The sequence below is a fragment of the Fukomys damarensis genome, unplaced genomic scaffold (genome assembly GCF_012274545.1).
Source record: "Fukomys damarensis isolate Sample0158 unplaced genomic scaffold, DMR_v1.0_HiC HiC_scaffold_31, whole genome shotgun sequence".
NCBI lineage: Eukaryota > Metazoa > Chordata > Mammalia > Rodentia > Bathyergidae > Fukomys > Fukomys damarensis.
Genome location: NW_022900943.1, coordinates 17,785,334 through 17,802,661, shown reverse-complemented (window position 1 = coordinate 17,802,661; position 17,328 = coordinate 17,785,334). Strand labels below are relative to the sequence as shown.

At 39.2% G+C, this 17,328-nt stretch overlaps 1 protein-coding gene across 1 annotated transcript in view; it reads right to left on the bottom strand.

The window, feature by feature from the left end:
- Positions 1-17,328, bottom strand: part of Fam189a2 (family with sequence similarity 189 member A2) — a 75,605-nt gene that overhangs the window by 25,434 nt on the left and 32,843 nt on the right. The window contains exon 3 of the mRNA XM_010605875.1: positions 3,033-3,143. Coding sequence (XP_010604177.1) covers positions 3,033-3,143 — 111 coding nt within the window. The remainder of the gene's footprint in view (positions 1-3,032; positions 3,144-17,328) is intronic.

Below are 17,328 nucleotides of genomic sequence, written 5' to 3'. Positions count from 1 at the left end.
CTGAGGCAAACTCCCACATTAATACACATTTAGAATGCTTTTTCTTTTTGTTTCACCTTAGACTTTTGGGGGGAAACTTGCCAAGAACCAGCCAAAGTTACCAACCCACTCTAATTAAGTCTTTAAGGCACCTAGAAAAAACTCAACTCATTACAATACTGAACTAAGCACGCCCAGAAGTATGGGGTCTACCATCTTAATCTTTCAAACGGTCTTGAATGGAGGATGCCCAGAGACGTGCTGCCTCTTTCCAAACTACCTTAAATTGAGCATGCCCAGAATTACAAACCTTGAGCTGGGCATGCTCAGGAATGTGCCCATCACTAAAAAGCATTCCTATATAAGCATGTATAGGCTCTCTGAATAAAAGCTCCATGCTTCCATTTCTCAGGGAGGATAATGGTTAAGAAATAACCCCAGTGCCCTACTTATTTGCTGCAGGTAATAAATCTTTCTCCATTCTTTTGTCTTCTGGCTATTTTTGGCTTTCTACTCACTAAGATCTGAACCTACTGAATTCAATTACACAATTAATAACTGGAAAACCAAAATTTGTCCAAAAGTTTTCTCCAGGGACCACCTGTCTATAAAAGAGTCCACGTGGGGTTACTGGAAATCCCTAAGATAAAAGGGAACCAGATACTACTGTCCAGGTGACTGCCACCTAGTAATGTATCTTTAGCCCCCAAAAAGAAAGAGATACGCAGGTAGAATATTATCTTCTCTGGGGATCAGGGACTATTTCCTAAGGAAGGCAGTCTTTGAATGGCACTTTCTTTTTTCCAGCACTGGGAACTGAACCCAGGGTCTTTACAACAAACTATATTCCTGCCCCCTTTTTAATTTTAAAATTTTGAGACAGAGTCTTGCTAAGGTGCTAAATCGTCCAGACTGGAGTTGAACTCGCAGTCTTCCTTCCTCAGCTTCCCAGAGTGCTGGGACTACAGGTGTGCATCTCCGTGGCTGGTCTGAATGGGGCTTTCAAAGACTGATTGTATCACAAGGAATGCAAAAGGAGGATAAAGAGAATTCTTGGGTTGGAGGAGAGATAACATTGTTAGCAATAAGAAAGAAAGGCAGAGTCAGGCACAGTGGCACACCAATAGTCCCAGCACTGGGGAGGCTGAGGCAAGAGGATCGCTGGACTCCAGAAGTTGAAGACCAACCAGCCTAGGCAATATAATGAGACCCCAGGGGCAGATGGAGACAGAATTCTGGGAAATAGCTTGTGAGTTTGGCTCAATTATGGGGAGTGTGAGCTGCTCCAGAGTAAGGGCAGCCTGAGGGCAATTCACAGAGGGCCTTAAAAACCAGCAAAGTTATGTGACTCCCTAACACAGGGTTATTAAGCAATGGAATGACAAAATTTTAAAATTTCATAAAGAAATTATACGAAAGAAAAGTAGGGCCTTCATGAGTCCCTGAGGGGTTTGGGGAGATCATGGGTGTCACTGCAAGAGCCTGATCACATCTTTCCTAGAAATACCAGGCTTTCTCGGCTTGTATCCACCTAGTTCTAAAGGATGAGACTGTGCAGAACCAAGTTCCAAATGGATGGAATGGATGTACCACTTCTAAAGAGTTCATTCCTTTTTGTTATGTGCTACAGGGAGGTATTTGTTACTGAGAAGTCCTATAAAAAATTCAGAGGCGTTGAGACTTCACTTCTGGGTGATGTGCCCAAAAGCATTAAGAGCAGGCTGTTATGGTTGTGGCTAAATGCCGCCCCCATGCTTTTCCAGAGGTGGCTGAATCTAGAGTATGTGACTGATTCACGGTAGGCCTAAACCCAAGGGCACTAGGATTTAAGGTGTGAGTGCCACCTGCCCTAAGTAGTTTGAATAAGATAAAAGGGAAGAAAGACACTGTTAAGGCCCCAAGAACTGTTGCCCCTCAGCCACTGTACCTTGGAGCCAGCCGATTATGGACTGAAACCTCTATGATCTATAAGCCAAATAAACCTTTCCCCCTTTAACTTCAGGTAGTTGGGCATTTGTCTCAGCAACGAAAGAAAAATAACTAAGACAAGGGCTTAGGAGGGATGTTTGTACACCCATGGTCACAGCAGCATTACACACAAAAGACAAAAGTGGAAACAATCCAAAGGCCATCCAATGACAAATGGATAAAGTGTCATTCTTATATACAATGGAGTATTATTCATCCTTTAAAGGAAGGAACTCTGATACATATTACCACGTGGACAAACCTGTATTATACTAAGTGAAACACGTCACTTACAAAATACTGCATGAATCCACTTACAAGAGGCATTTAGAGCATTCAGACTCATAGAAATGCAAAGTAGAATGGTGGTTTCCAGGGACTGGGAGATGGGGGATAAGGATAATTGGGTGTTGTTTTTTTATGCGTATAGAATTTCAGTTCGGCAAGCTAAAGAGATCTGGAGATTTCTTCAACACTATATACAGTACTGCTGAACCATACACTTAACATGGTTAAGGTAGTCAGTTTCATGCCATGTGTATTTTATCACAACTAAAATATTTGGTGAACGTCAGAAATGCTACAACTCCACACATTTTTATCTATGTTTCTGAAATTCACAAAGCTCTGAAAACTGAAAGCCTTGATTACAGCCTGTTGTCCCATATGTCACTGGTGGGCTACATAATAAATGGTGTGTATACCGTATTTGGACCCCAAATTGGAAAATCTCTAAATGCTCACACACACCTGCCCTCCAAAGCTTTCAGATAAGATTGTGGACCTATATCCTGGTAATACCTGTTTTCTCTCTTTTGACGAAAGATGGACAGAGACTGACTGAGGAGACCTGATCTATTATACTCCTCTTCTGTGGTTCCGGGATGATGCTGGATGATCAATGCTTTGACAAAAATAATTGATAACCAAGAAAATAGCGGGTCGGTATGTCTTGTTTTTTCTTTCCTTTCGGCAACATCTGGTTGCACTTCAGGACAGCTGCTGGGTGCTATATGTTACAAGTTAAAGCAGCAAAGAAGATGGCCAGGGCCTGCCAATGCATAGGGCTGCTTAGGATCACTTACCAGATCACACCTTGGCACACTGGATACAAACTGTGCCCCTTGGCAGCCCAGGATGAATCCTGCGAGATTCAGGAGGACACAAACCACAGAGAGCAGCACAAAGAGGTTGACCTGAAACAGCAAGAGGATGGGCCATTAGGAAAAGGCCAAGGACCGGGGGTTTAGCTCAGCGGTTCTGCAGCCTGCCTTGCAAACACAAGGACCTGAGTTCAATCCTGGTACAAAAAAAGAAAAGAAAAGAAAAAGGCCGAACTAAATACAGAGCTAGGGGTGGCAGGGGATTTAGCTCAGTGGTACCACACCTGCCTCAAAAGCTCAAGGTCCCAAGTTCGATCCCTAGTACTGGGAAAAAAAATTAAAATAAATAGAGATGTCTTTATCTGAATTTAAAAAGAAAAGCTGATACTCTCTTCTGACAGCATAGGTTTTCTTTCAATGTTAAAATCATGCTTTTACATATTCAGAATTTTTAAATCATGCTTAGGAATTCCTCTGACTCTCATATCTCAATAATCTTTATAATTATGTTTCCCTCCTTTATCTTTTTTTGTTTTCTTTAGCCATATACTACATTAAGCCCTGGCTCTTTCTTCCTTGAGCTAATCTTATCTTCCCAAATCTTGTTCGGTCAATAGAGGTAAGTAGACAAAGGGAGAACTCTAGTGTAGAGGTGAAACCGGAAAAATCAAGGAACTCAGTCATTAATAGCCAGAAATCATAGCACACAACTGAAAACACATATGGGTCTTTTTTTAGTTCAAAACACTTTAAGTGCTAAACAAGTACATGACAATCTTCTGTGTACTTTTTCCCAAAGGTACAAATAATATTAATATTATTTCAAATAGTTAAGAACTGACAGAAGACAATCAAGAAAGCAGCGTTTACTTAATGTGAATTACAGCCTACACTTGTCTTTCAACTTGAGAACTATGATTACAAAAATCAAACCTCTTTGCAAATACAAAAGATTAGAGCCAATAATTTTGTGTGTTAAAACCAAACATCACTTCAAGCACCTAATACGACAGCACTGACTGGAAAATGAATTCACATACAAACTCTAATATAGAAAGTTTGTGCTACTGTGGTTGTTCCGAGTCATATATTGAATTAATAATCTACATCAAATTTACCCAAACAACATCTCATCTCAATAATAAAAACCCAACTTTAAAATCTGAGCATAAGACTTGGGCAGGCATTTCAACACCCCCTCAAAAAAAAAACCCTACAGGAATGGCAAACAGGCATAGGATAATACACCCAATATTATTCATCATTGTGACTACAATTAAAACCAGAGTGAAATACCACTTCACCTTCACATCACCTAGGATGGTTAAACTCTAAAAGTTGAAAATACCACCTCGAAAGCACCGGATCTTGTCTGAATACATCACCAAGTGTTGATGAGGATAAGGAGCACTTGGACTCTCGGACCCTACCAGTGAGAATACAAAGAGGCACGCTCACTTCCCAAAACTCTCAGTTCCTGTAAAGTTAAGCATACACCAGGGCCCGGGGATTTAGCTCAGTGGTTCTGCCGCCAGCCTCACAAGCACAAGGACCCCAGTTGGATCTCCGGTACCAAAAACAACAACAACAACAACAACAACAAAAAAACAAAGTTAAGCATACACCTATGCAGGAGTTTTTCCAAATAATTTATGGAGTTTTTTCACCCTCGATTCCCTAACTACAGGGTGCACAAGGGGATGTCCTTCCAAAGAATCCCGTATGCAAAGGGAAGAGAAGTAACTTTTCAGCGAAGAAAACTGATAAACACAACTGCAAGCAGGCACGAAGAGACACAGTGAGGTCCCAGCAACAGCGTGTGCCCTTAGTAAGATCTAACTGAAGCAGCACCACACCACTGTGGCCTTCCTCCGCCAGCTCATAACTTCATTCTAATCGAGAGAACAAAATGGAACCATCCCAACTGAGGTACAGCTACAAGATACCTGATGAGCATGCCTTAAAAATGCAAGCCTAGTACTTTGGGAGGATCACAAGTTCAAGCCCAGCCTGGGCAACTTAGTGACAGTTTCAAAATTTTTTAAAAAGGTGATGTAACTTAGCATGAAGACCCTCGGTTAAAATCCCAATGTGCCAAGCAAAAAGAAGGAACAAACAGAAGCGGGGGGGGGGCAAGGAAAGAAAAAAGCGAAGTCTAAGAAACTGTTGCACCCAAGAGGAGCCTTAAGGAGACACAATGATAAAACGCCATGTAGAGTCCTGGATGGGATTGAGGACAGAAAACAAACAATAGGAAAATCTAGGAAAATCTGAAAAATATGGCCTTTCATCAACAATTATATATCAATATTGGTATAGTAATTGATGAAAATATACTAAAGCAAGCTGTTAATCAGTGCAGAGTATATAGGACTGCTGTACTATTTTATATTTGTAAAAATCTAAACTATCCTACAAATAATTTTTAAAACATGCAACAAAGTGAATAGGCAATGGTATATGGTCAAACAATGGAATGCTTGTACTAGTAGAAAGGAAAAAGCTATAAATGCAGAACAACAACATGAAGTTCAGAAACATTACATTAAGCACAATACGCCAAATATTGTATGATTTCAATTACATAAAGTTCATGAATAGACAAAATCTATGGAAATGGAAATCAGAACAATAACTGCCTAGTAAGAGGGTGAGGAGAGAGGAGATTGGGAAGAGTCATGGAGAATTTTCAGGAATGCTAAAAATGTCCTATGCTTTTAATCTGGGATTTCACTGCATATAAATTGTTCAGAGAGGAAAGGAAGGGAGGGAAGGGGAGAGGAAGAGGAGAGGTAAAGATAGAGGAGAGGGGAGAGAGGCAGGAGACAGGACAAAAAAAAGAAGATGAAAGGGTATCCCAGGAACCTCCTCTTATACTGGAAGATCTGGCAATGACAAGTCAAATTCACATCAGCAAACCCCAGAATAAAGCTATAGGCCAAGGCACATAGACTATGTACAAATGCCTGCATGTGTTGCTGATGTTGTTGTCATTATTATTATTAGTAGTAGTAGTAGAAGTAGTAGTAAACTCTGGTGAAACTTTTCAGAAGGCTTTTCAAAATGGCAGAGGGGTGAAGAGAAATAATTCTGCCTCTCTGAGACTTGGAATCCACACAATGGAAAATGACAACTTGGGAAAGAAAAAGGAGAGGGTGGAGAGAGAAGGAGGGAGGGAGAGAGGGAGGGAGGGAGAGAGAGAGTGCTCCCCATAAGCTGGAAGGAACTGACAGGCAAATTAAAAACTATAGAGAAGTTGAAGAGACTGGCCACAATGCAGAGAAGGGAATGAAACATTCTGGTTTTTCTCTTCAGCCTGCCCCTGACGAGGTCCCAGGAAGAAGCAGCAGTGGACTGGGCCAGAAGTTGTGATCTGCAGGGGCAGCAAAGGGTTTTGCTTCAGTGGAGGTCCTTCTACAAGCAACAGCTAGAGAGGGACCCCAGCGCAGGTGCCACCATATGCTTGGAGAGAGCAAAGGGTCGAGTGTCTGAATCTGGTACTCGGAACAGGACAGCTTCACTTCATGGTTCCCAATGTCACCCTCCCACAGTGACTGGGTGAGGCAGCCACAGGAAACAACCACAGACAGGGAGCAAGCTGCAAAGAGTCGGAGAGACCCTATGGCTAGAAGCCAGGCTTGGCTTGGCTCTGGGTTTGAAAGCGTAGGCACTGAGTATTCAAGCCCTCACCCTACTGCTTGGATCCAGCAGAGATCTAGAGTATGACTGCCTTCCTTATCTACTGGCACGAGTGGGCATGTCTCAGCTTAGATACTGCCATGCCTGGGTAAAAAGAGGGGCCTCTGGAAAAAAGGGTACCTCAAAAACCCACAGGCCTTAAAGCTAGGCAAAGAAAACCAAGAACTTCTAGACTTCAAAACTGCAGATCCTAGAAGGAAACACTCATCCAAAAACAGAGAGAAAAAAATACTGTACATTTTTTTCCTTTCTTCTTTCTTCTTCACTGGTTTACTAAGGTGTAGGGGATTTTCTTTTTATTTTTCTTTTTTCCCTTTTAATTTTTTTCTTATTTTTTCTCTCCACATTATTTTTTTATCTTCCATTCCTCATTTTTTTTCTATTAATCTTTACCTTCTAATAGGATCCTTTATCTCACTTCTCTCTCCTCCTGATCTTGAATAGTTAAATTTTCAAATTTTTTGTCTTGCATTCTTCCATTCCCAACCCCCTATAATACAGCCAGTGTCAGAGATTCCACCTCACCCCAGAAAGAATGGCTGCTATCAAGAAATCAACCAATAACAAATATCGGCAGGGCTGTGGGAAAAAAGGACCACTTCTCCATTGTTGGTGGGAGTGCAGACTGGTGCAACCACTGTGGAAATCAATATGGAGAATACCTCAAAGAGCTGGGACTGGAGGTTCCATTTGAACTATCCCTCTACTGGGCATCTTTCCAAAAGAATTAAAAGAAAATCATACCACAGTAATATATGTGCACCCATGTTTATCAAGGCATAGTTTGTAATAGCTAAAACTTGGAAACAACCCAAATGCCCATCAACTGGAGATTGGATAAAGAAGATGTAGTATTTCTATTAAATGGAGTACTACTCAGCCATAAAGAATGAGAAATTAGAAAATGTATAGCTAAATGGATGCATGTACAATGAGGCTATACTCTTAAGTGAAATAAATAGGACACACTTGAGTAAATGCCAAATAATTTCTCTGGTGTGAAAAACTAAAAGTGTGAAAAAGGTTCAAATGGTATAATTGGGAGTGTGAAACAGAAAGAAAATGGCTAAAGGGGAAGTTGGAAGGGGAGGGGAAAGGAAATAAGGGAAAAGAAAAAATGGAGACAAAGTCTTTGTAAATAGGGAAGGGTGAAGGGGGTGAAGAGAGGGCAAGGGTATGGGGAAAAACCAAGAATCAAAATATATCATGTAAAGGTACAAGATCCCAGTGATAAATGCAACTGTATTGTTTGCTTTAAACGTACCAATAAACTTAATGGGAAAATAATTATAATATAGCCAGTGTATAAGTTACTTTTCTCTTATTGCTGAGACAAAATACCGAATACCCAAAGTTAAAGGGGGAAAAGTTTATTTAGCTCACAGTCTGCAGAGGTTTCAGTCCATAACTGGCTGGCTCCAAGGCAGGGTGGCATGGAAGACAGGCATCACAGAGGCCTCGCAATTCATGGTGGACAGAAGATAGCAAGCAAAGCAAGCAAAAGACCTTAGCAGCTTCTTTCTACCCCTTTTATACCCATCTAAGATATCGGGATTAGGGTGGCACCAAACCAATCAGTGGACTGATGTAGTGATCACACACTTTTAATCCTAGCATCACACATTAGACTCAGCCACCTCTGAATAAACCCCACCCATGACTGCATGAGGCTTTTGGGGGACATCTAGACACAAATCATAACAGTCAGTAAGCTTTATTAATCTTCAGATAGTTAACTCTACATAAATACTATTGAATTCTTTTTTACCATTAGTACAGATATAGCTGTTGCATTTAGTACATATAGCTGTATGTCAGTATCTGATTCATCTTACTGTTTATACTATACTTGTGGATTTCTTTTCTGTGGTTAATGGTGGTATATTATTAGTTTTTATGGTATATGTATATCCAATTTGTCTTGGTCAATACTACTGTAGCTGATTTGTTTGATACTGCCAGGGTCATGTAATTGTTGCTATTAATGGATTTTCTCTGTATGCCAATACCCAGATTATTTTTGTGACATTAACCATACCAGGGGATCCATTCCTAGACAACTTTATGTTGGGCCAATTGCCCAGCATCCTCTCCTCGCAAATCAACATAGGTGGTTAGATCTTGGGACAGAGACAAAGCACTATGGTTAGCCAGACCTAAAGTACACCACTGAAAAGCAGATTAACTAAAGAGATCTCCATACTGACAACCAAGTCTTTTCACTATAAGTACCCACAAACCTCAGCAAATAACAAAACAAACAAAGCATAACAGAAACATCAAAAGACAAGGAAACAAAATGCCTTCCAAAACTCCCCTGAAGGGTATCTCGGGAAAGAATAGTAAAAGCTACCCATACAAATTTTTCTAAAGGATAACAGAGGAGGTTAAAATACAAATCACAGAGGTGCTCAGCAGGATCACAGAAAACTAAACAGATAATGCAAGTAATAAATGAAATAATCAGGAAGTTTTCAGAAGACACTAATAAAAAGCTAATGAGCCAAACAAAACAATACAAAACATGAATGTCCAGTTTAGCAAAGAATTACAGTCCACAAAAAACTTTCAATCAAAAATCCCAGAGATTAAAAATTGTATTGAAAGTAACAGAAGAGACCAGTATGAGGACAGTGTCAGAATTAGAAGGGATAGCTGTGACATTATTCAGAGATATGTTAAAAACATGAGAAATAGATCAAACAGCTGCTAAATGACACAAAGACGAATCTATGATTAATTGGAATAAGTGAAAAATCAGAAAACAACACAAATGGTATTCAAAAAACCTGTTTACAGAAATAATAACAGAAAAATTTTCCAAATATGGGAAAAGAATCCAACATACAGATAAGTAAGACACATAGATATGTAAATAGTCACAATCAAGAGACCCTCACCACATCATATTACAGTCAAAATGTTAGAAGTCCAACACAGGAAGAAAATCTTAAAAGGAAAAGCAATGAATCATTTATAAAGGTAAACTCATTAGAATTACAGCAGCCTTCTCTACACAACCCTTGTGTAGAGGCCTGAAGGGCTTGGAGTGAAGTGTCTGAAGCCCTAAAAGACAACAGCTCCCAACCCTGCCTTATATATCCTACAAAACTTTCCTTCAAAATTGATAAAGATATAAGGTGTTTCCATGACAAAGAGCAACTCAAGAAATTCATGACCACCAAAGAAGTAAAACAAAACAAAATTCTCAAGGATATCCTACAAAGAGACAATGAACCCAATAATGACAATAACTCAAATACAATGAACAGGCCTGGCAGGTGAGCCATTAAGCAGAAGGAAAAGATACTAAGGAAAACAACAACAGGAAAATAATGCAATGACAAGAATTAATGAATACCTTTCAGTAATAACTTTCTCTTTTTTTTTTTTTTTTTGAACCACGGATTGAACTCAGGACCTTACTCTTGCCAGGCAGGCACAGTGCCACTGAGTTAAATCCCTGGCCCCAGTAATAATTTTCAAGGTGAAAGGGGACTTATAGGAAGATGGTGGAGTGGTAAACAGCAACAAAGCAACCTCTCCAAGACTTGGAATCCAGTCATTGGAAAATAATAACTTGGAAAGGAAAATAAGGAGGGAAGTGGATCCTCACGACCCAGGAAGGATCTGAAGGGAAAATTGGAACCCACAGAGATAGACTAGAACATAAAAATGAATGGGCAATCTGTACTTTCTCCCAAGCTCCTAGACTGTGGCATGGAAAAGGAAGACCAAATCTAGAGATACACAGTGAAAGCAGGTGACTCCAGTGGCCTCCAGGGAGAAACACAGCAGTGGATCAGAGCAGTGGATGCTGCGCACTACAACAGTGGGTCAGGGACTCCAGTCCAAGCTACTACAATGTCCCCTGGAGACAGTGCTTAGTCAGACACTATTTTAGGAAGAGGCCTAATGAACCCAGGACTCAGAGCAGGTGTAGGCTGGCTTCATCTCAGGGCTCTCAGTGTTCAAACTTCACAGTGACTGAGTGGGGGACAACCACAGATGTCCAGGGTCAGGGAGCCATGGTCAGGCCACCAAAAGACACCAGGAGGGCTATAAGCTAAACAACTCAGGCCTCAACTTCATAACCTAAGGACAGGATTAACATGAACTTCTGTGGATTTGAAAGTCCCAGAACTGGCATTCCACCATAATCCTACCATAGTTTTTCTGGGATTATCCAGCACCCCAACCTAATCCTACTCGGGCTTGTTAGAATTATCCAGCATAGATCTGGGCTCTGACAGCCTTCTTAGTCTACTAGTAAGAGCAGTCATGCTCTGAATTGGATACTACCACAAAAATGTAGACTTCAGAAGATAACTATGGGCTTGAAATCACAGAGAAATTTACTTTTCCATCCCTTGTGATTTGCTTGTTTTTTTTAACTGCTTTGGTCTTTCATGAGTATGAACCTTGTTTTTAGTTTTTTCATACTTGTTTCTGTTTCTTCCTTCTTTCTTTCCCTTCTGTGTTCTTCACCATTTTCCCAAGACTCGGGTCCTTCAGCCTTGCTTCTAATCTCTTTCTTTTCTTTTCTTTCTCTATTTTTTGCTCTAATCCTTTTTAAATGTTCATGTCTTAGGGGAAAATAGTTCTACTGAATGGATATTTTCTGTACATACTTTTCTGATTTTTCTTAGATTTTGTTCTACAACTATAAATCTTATGACTATGGTTAAAGTTGACAAATTAATAGTTAACACAATTGGTCATTTTCCAGTCTGTGTTTGGTGCTATTGTTATTACTGATTGTACTACTTTAGTCAAGGTGACATAGTTATCGTGATCTATCGATCTTCCTTGTATGCCAATACCTAGATTGTCCAGGCATCATAAATAATATTATAGTCCAATACCAAAGAGCTGAGTGCTAGGCCAAACAGGCAGTAACTTTTCATTCCTAATAAATTAAAGAGGCAAGATCTTGGAACAGAATCAAAAGCCAAAAGTCACTTATGCCAAGAAGACTAAAAAGTAGTCATTTCCTAAAGAAGTCTTGATACTAGCAATAAAGCTACCTGCCATAAACAATTACAAGTCTCAATGCAGAAAAATAATATACAAAAAAATGGAAAATGAGAAAACACAGAAGCAAGATGCAACCCTTAACCTCCAACTTACCCAAGGCAAAACAAGGGGGCATTGAGGTGAGAGAAATCAAAAGCTCCCCCAGCTAAACTTTATGAAATGACAGCAGTGGAAGCAACAAAAGAGATCCATAAATCTCTTGACAAAAACCAAACAAAGAAAATTAAAGAGCTGATGATTATAATAAAGGAAATTTTTATTGAATCTAGAATAGATAAATATAAAAAAAAACAGAGGTGCTTAGGAAAGAAATGGAAACCACATATACCCAATATAAAAATACATTCAAACGGAAATTCAGGAGATTAAAATTCCACCTGAAAGTATATGCAGCAGAGTCAACAAATATGAAGGTAGAATATCAGGTCTAGAAGACAGGGTTGTACTCAGTAATTAATGAATGAAACACTTCTTTCAAATAGCGACGGGTCATAAAAAAATCAATCAAATAGGTGTTAGACAATGCAAAGACGACCAACATTAGATTAACTGGAATCAAAGAACAATTAGAAGATAGCACAAAGAGCACAAAAATCTTATTCATAGAAGTAATAGCAGAAAAGTTTCCAAGCATGGAAAAAGAAAATGAGATACAGATAAGCAAGGCATACAGAACTCCAAATAGTTACAATCAGAAAAAACTTCACAAAGGGGCCTGGGATGTAGCTCAGTGGCACATGCTTACCTGGCAAGCACAAGGTCCTGAGTTCAATCCCTGGTACTGAAGACAACCAAAAGACCACAACAAAAAACTACACAAAGGTATATAATAGTCAAGATTCCAGAAATTCCACACAACAACAGAGTATTAAAAGCTAATACAGGGCCAGGGATTTAGCTCAGTGGTTCGGTGGCCTGCCTTGCAAGCGCAAGGACCCGAGTTCAATCCCCGGTACCAAAAAAAAAAAGCTATTACAGAAAAGAAACAAACCACCTACAAAGGAAACCCACCAGAATCACAGCAGACTTCTCAACTCAAAGCCTTAAGTCAAAGAGAGCTTGGAGGGAAGTATTCCAAGCCCTAAAAAACAAAAGCAACCTCCAAACCAGACTGATGTACCCCACAAAAATTATTTTTTCAAAATTGATGAAGAAATAAGATACTTCCATGATAATACCTGAAGAAATTAATATCCACCAAATTAGCATTCTGAAAAATTCTGAAGGATACTCTAGAAAAAGACAACAAAGATAACAATTCCAATAATTGCAATAGAATGAATCCACCAGGCAAGGCAAGCAATTACACACAAGAGGAAGAAGTGAATCAATAATAGGAAAATAATATGACAAGGATAAGTCAATATATATATCAGTTATAACTAGTAATGTAAATGATCTCCATTCACCAATTAAAAGAAGCATATTAATGGAATGGATCAAGAAACAAGATCCAACAACACAATGCATATAAGTAACACACAACACAAAAGATAAATTCATAAGCTGAAATTCAAAGGATAGAAAACAATACTCATTGTAACAGGAGACCTAAAAAAGCAGGGATAGTTATTCTATTTGCACATAAAGTGGATTTCAAGAAGACTGATCAGAAGAGACAAAGAAGGTCCCTACATACTTATTAAGGGAACAATTAAAGAGAAAGAGATAACAATCATAAATACTTATGCACCAAATATAAGCACACCTAACTACATAAAACAAACAGTGAAGGATATAAAAACTCAGATAAGATTTAATACAATTGTAATGGGGGACCTTATTACTCTGTCACAAATTGACAGATGAACTAAACAAGAAATCAACAAAGAAATATCATAATAAGCCAGGTGTGGTGGCGCATGCCTATAATCCCAGCACTAGGGAGGCTGAGGCAAGAGGATCGCTGTGAATTTGAGACCACCCTGGGCTACATAATGGGTTCCAGGTCAGTCTCAACTACACAGTGAGACCCTGTCTCAAAAAACAAAAACAAAAACAACAACAATAAAGAAATGTCATAACTGAACCAAACTTTTGAACAAATGACCTTAGGAGATATCTACAGTGTTCCACCCAACAATAACAGAACGCACATTCTTCTCAGCAGCACATGGTACCTTCTCCACCGACTCCCCACAGTACATGTAATCAGTATGTACTGCCAACATGTACCAATAAAAAAGAAAATTAGAAAACACTTTTCCGCCAAATAGTCACTGCAATTATTCCAGCATAGACCACTGTGGCACATATCAGGCTCAGGGCTATAAGGACACTTCTCTCAGAGACCAGGTTAGGTCCCAAGACATAGATCCATCATCAGGGACACATACGGAGTTTACAGGGTGCCTCACAGATCCCTCTGGCTTCCCTTGTTATGATGCTCTGATTTCCAAGGCCCTCATGCCTTCCCCCACACACTCACCAGGGGCTGTCCCCTCCAAGAGAAGACAGGAAAAACTTAACTTCAAGGGACAAATACCACAGTCACAAAACCCACTCAACAAGACTGGGAAAGGGAAATTTTTCTTCTATTACATTGGTAAAATTCTAGTCTTTTAGAAAATCATTTCAAGTTGCTTAAGTTGCTTTTTGTGGGCAACACCTGGAATGTGGAACCAGGAGACCTCCCTGTTCAAATTCAGGCATTCCTTCTCATTTGCTATGATGTCCTAGGGAAAACAGCTGTGAGACTCATTTTCTTGTCTGTTCAATGGCTTTGTCCTTTTACCTCCAACAGATTCCTATGAGAAGTCCACTGTAAACCACAAAATACTGCATAAACAGTTTTATTATTAATAAACAGTGCTACCTCTTTTCCTGGGCAAGGAGTAGCTTGTCATTCATTGCAAGGTGAATTCCACACAACAAATCTCAGTTAAGTCTGGCAGCAGCAGAGAACCGCCCAGCTACGTGGGGCTTGCTGCTCCACCTCCTCCACCTCCAGCGCCCCAGGCCTACATCAGAGCAGACCAGTGAGGACCGCCCAGCTGTATATCCAGCAGAAATCCAGAGGATCAATATCTACTTCAAGAATCTGTACTCTAATAAAATGGAAAACACAGAAGAAATGGACAGATTTCTTGATACTTATAAATCACCAAAGTTGAACAAAGAAGATAAAAAAAAAATTCTAAACACCCCAATTACAATCAGTGAAATTGAAAATGTAGTTAAAATTCACCAACTCAGAAAAGCCCAGGTCCTGATGGCTTCACTGCTGAATTCTACAAGACATTTAGAGAAGAACTACTGCCACTACTCTTTAAACTTTTCAATGAAATTGAAAGGGAAGCAAGACTTCCAAATTCATTCCTGGAAGCAAGTATCACTTTGATTTCAAAACCAGGGAAAAGATACCAAACAAAAAGAGAACTACACGTCAATCTCCTTAATGAACATAGAAGCAAAATCCTCAATAAGATACTGGCAAACAGAATACAGAGGGCCATCAAGAAGATCATACACCCTGACGCATTTGGATTTATTCCAGGGATGCAAGGATGGTTCAACATATGTAAATCAATAAATATAATGCACTATATTAATAGTCAAGGATAAAAAATATATGATCATCTTAATAGATGCATAAAAAGCATCCAACAAAATTCAACACCCATTCATGATAAAAACTCTGCAGAAAATTGGAATAGATGGTCTTTGTCTCAACTTGATAAAGCTTATCTATGAAAAACCAACAGCCAAAGTTATATGAAATGGCCAAAAACTGAAAACCTTCACATTCAAATCAGGAACAAGACAAAGATGCCCACTATCACCACTCCTGTCCAATATAGTTCTGGAAACATTAAACACAGCAATTAGATAAGAGAAAGAAATTAAAGCAATTAAAATAGGAAAGAAAGAAGTGAAACTGTCATTATTTGTTGACGATATGACATTTTATATAGAAGACCCAAAAAAACTCCACCAAAAGACTTCTAGACCTAATTGACACTTTTAGCAGAGTAGCTGGATACAAGGTCAACACTCAAAAACCAATAGCCTTCTTGTACACAAATAACAAACTCACTGAGAGAGAAATTGGGGAAACAATCCAAGCATCCAAAAAAATGAAATATCTAGGAATCAATTTAACGAAAGAAGCAAAAGAGCTCTACACTGAAAACTACAGCATTCTGAAAAAAGAGATCGAAGAGGATATAAGAATATGGAAAGATGTCCCCTGCTCCTGGGTAGGAAGAATCAACATAGTGAAAATGGCCATACTACAAAACTGCTATACAGATTCAATGCAATGCCAAATGAAATTCCAATTCCAACAGTATATTTTACAGAACTAGAGAAAATAATCCAAAAATTCATTTGGAGCCAGAAGAGACCTAGAATAGCAAAAGCCATCCTAGGCAAGAGAGATACGGCAGGGGGTATCACAATGCCCAACTTGAAACTGTACTAAAAAGCCACTGTGATAAAAAACAACAACAACAACAAAAAACAGCATGGTACTGGCAAAGAAAGATCCAAGGATCAGTGGAATAGATTGGAAGATACAGAAACAACTCCAGATGTACTCAGCTACCTCATCTTTGACAAAGCAGCCAACCATACTCAGTGGAGGAAACGGGATTTCAACCTGCCAAAGATGAAAACTAGACCCTTATCTTTCACGATGCACTAAACTAAAATCCAAGTGAATTAAAGATCTAAACATTAAAACAGAAACTCTAAACTTGCTGGAAGATAAGTTAGGCAGAACTCTTGAAGACACTGGCATAGGAAAAGACTTTATGAACAAGTCCTCAGTAGCTCAGGAACCAGCAGAAAGAATCAACAAGTGGGATCTCACCTTATTAAAAAGCTTCTGCACTGCAAAAAAAACTACCAACAGGGCTAAGAGACAACCTACAATGTGGGGAAAAAGTTTTACCAGCTGCTTCTCAGACAAACGGCTCTTATCTAGAATATATAAAGAACTCAAAAAATCAGGCCCCCCAAATATAAAGACCCAATTCAAAAATGGGCATCTGAAATGAACAGACATTTCTCAGACAAAGAAGTAAAAGCAGCAAGTAAATACATGAAAAAATGTTCCACATCACTGGTCATTCGAGAGATGCAGATGAAAACAACACTGAGATTCCACCTCACTCCACAAAGAACGGCTGCTATTAGCACAGTTTGTAATATCTAAAACTTGGAAACAGCCAATTTGCTCATCAGTTGGAGACTAGATAAAGAAGATGTGGTTTTTCTATAAAACTGAATACTATTCAGCCATAAAGAATGAGAAATTAGATTCATTCATAGGAAAATGGGTACATATTGAGGATATACTCCTAAGTGAAATAAATAAGTCACACATATGTAAATACTGAATAGTTTCTCTGGTGTGAATAAACTATATTAGTACATAAGATCCTAATGATATAATGGACAATGTGAAATAGGAAGAAAAGGGCTAAAGGTGTAGGGAAAGTGGGAAGGGTAGGGGAAAGGTAATGAGGGAAAAGAAAAAATTATGAGAAAATGGAAATAAAGTGTTTGTAAATGGGGAGGGGAGGAGGGGGTGAAGGGA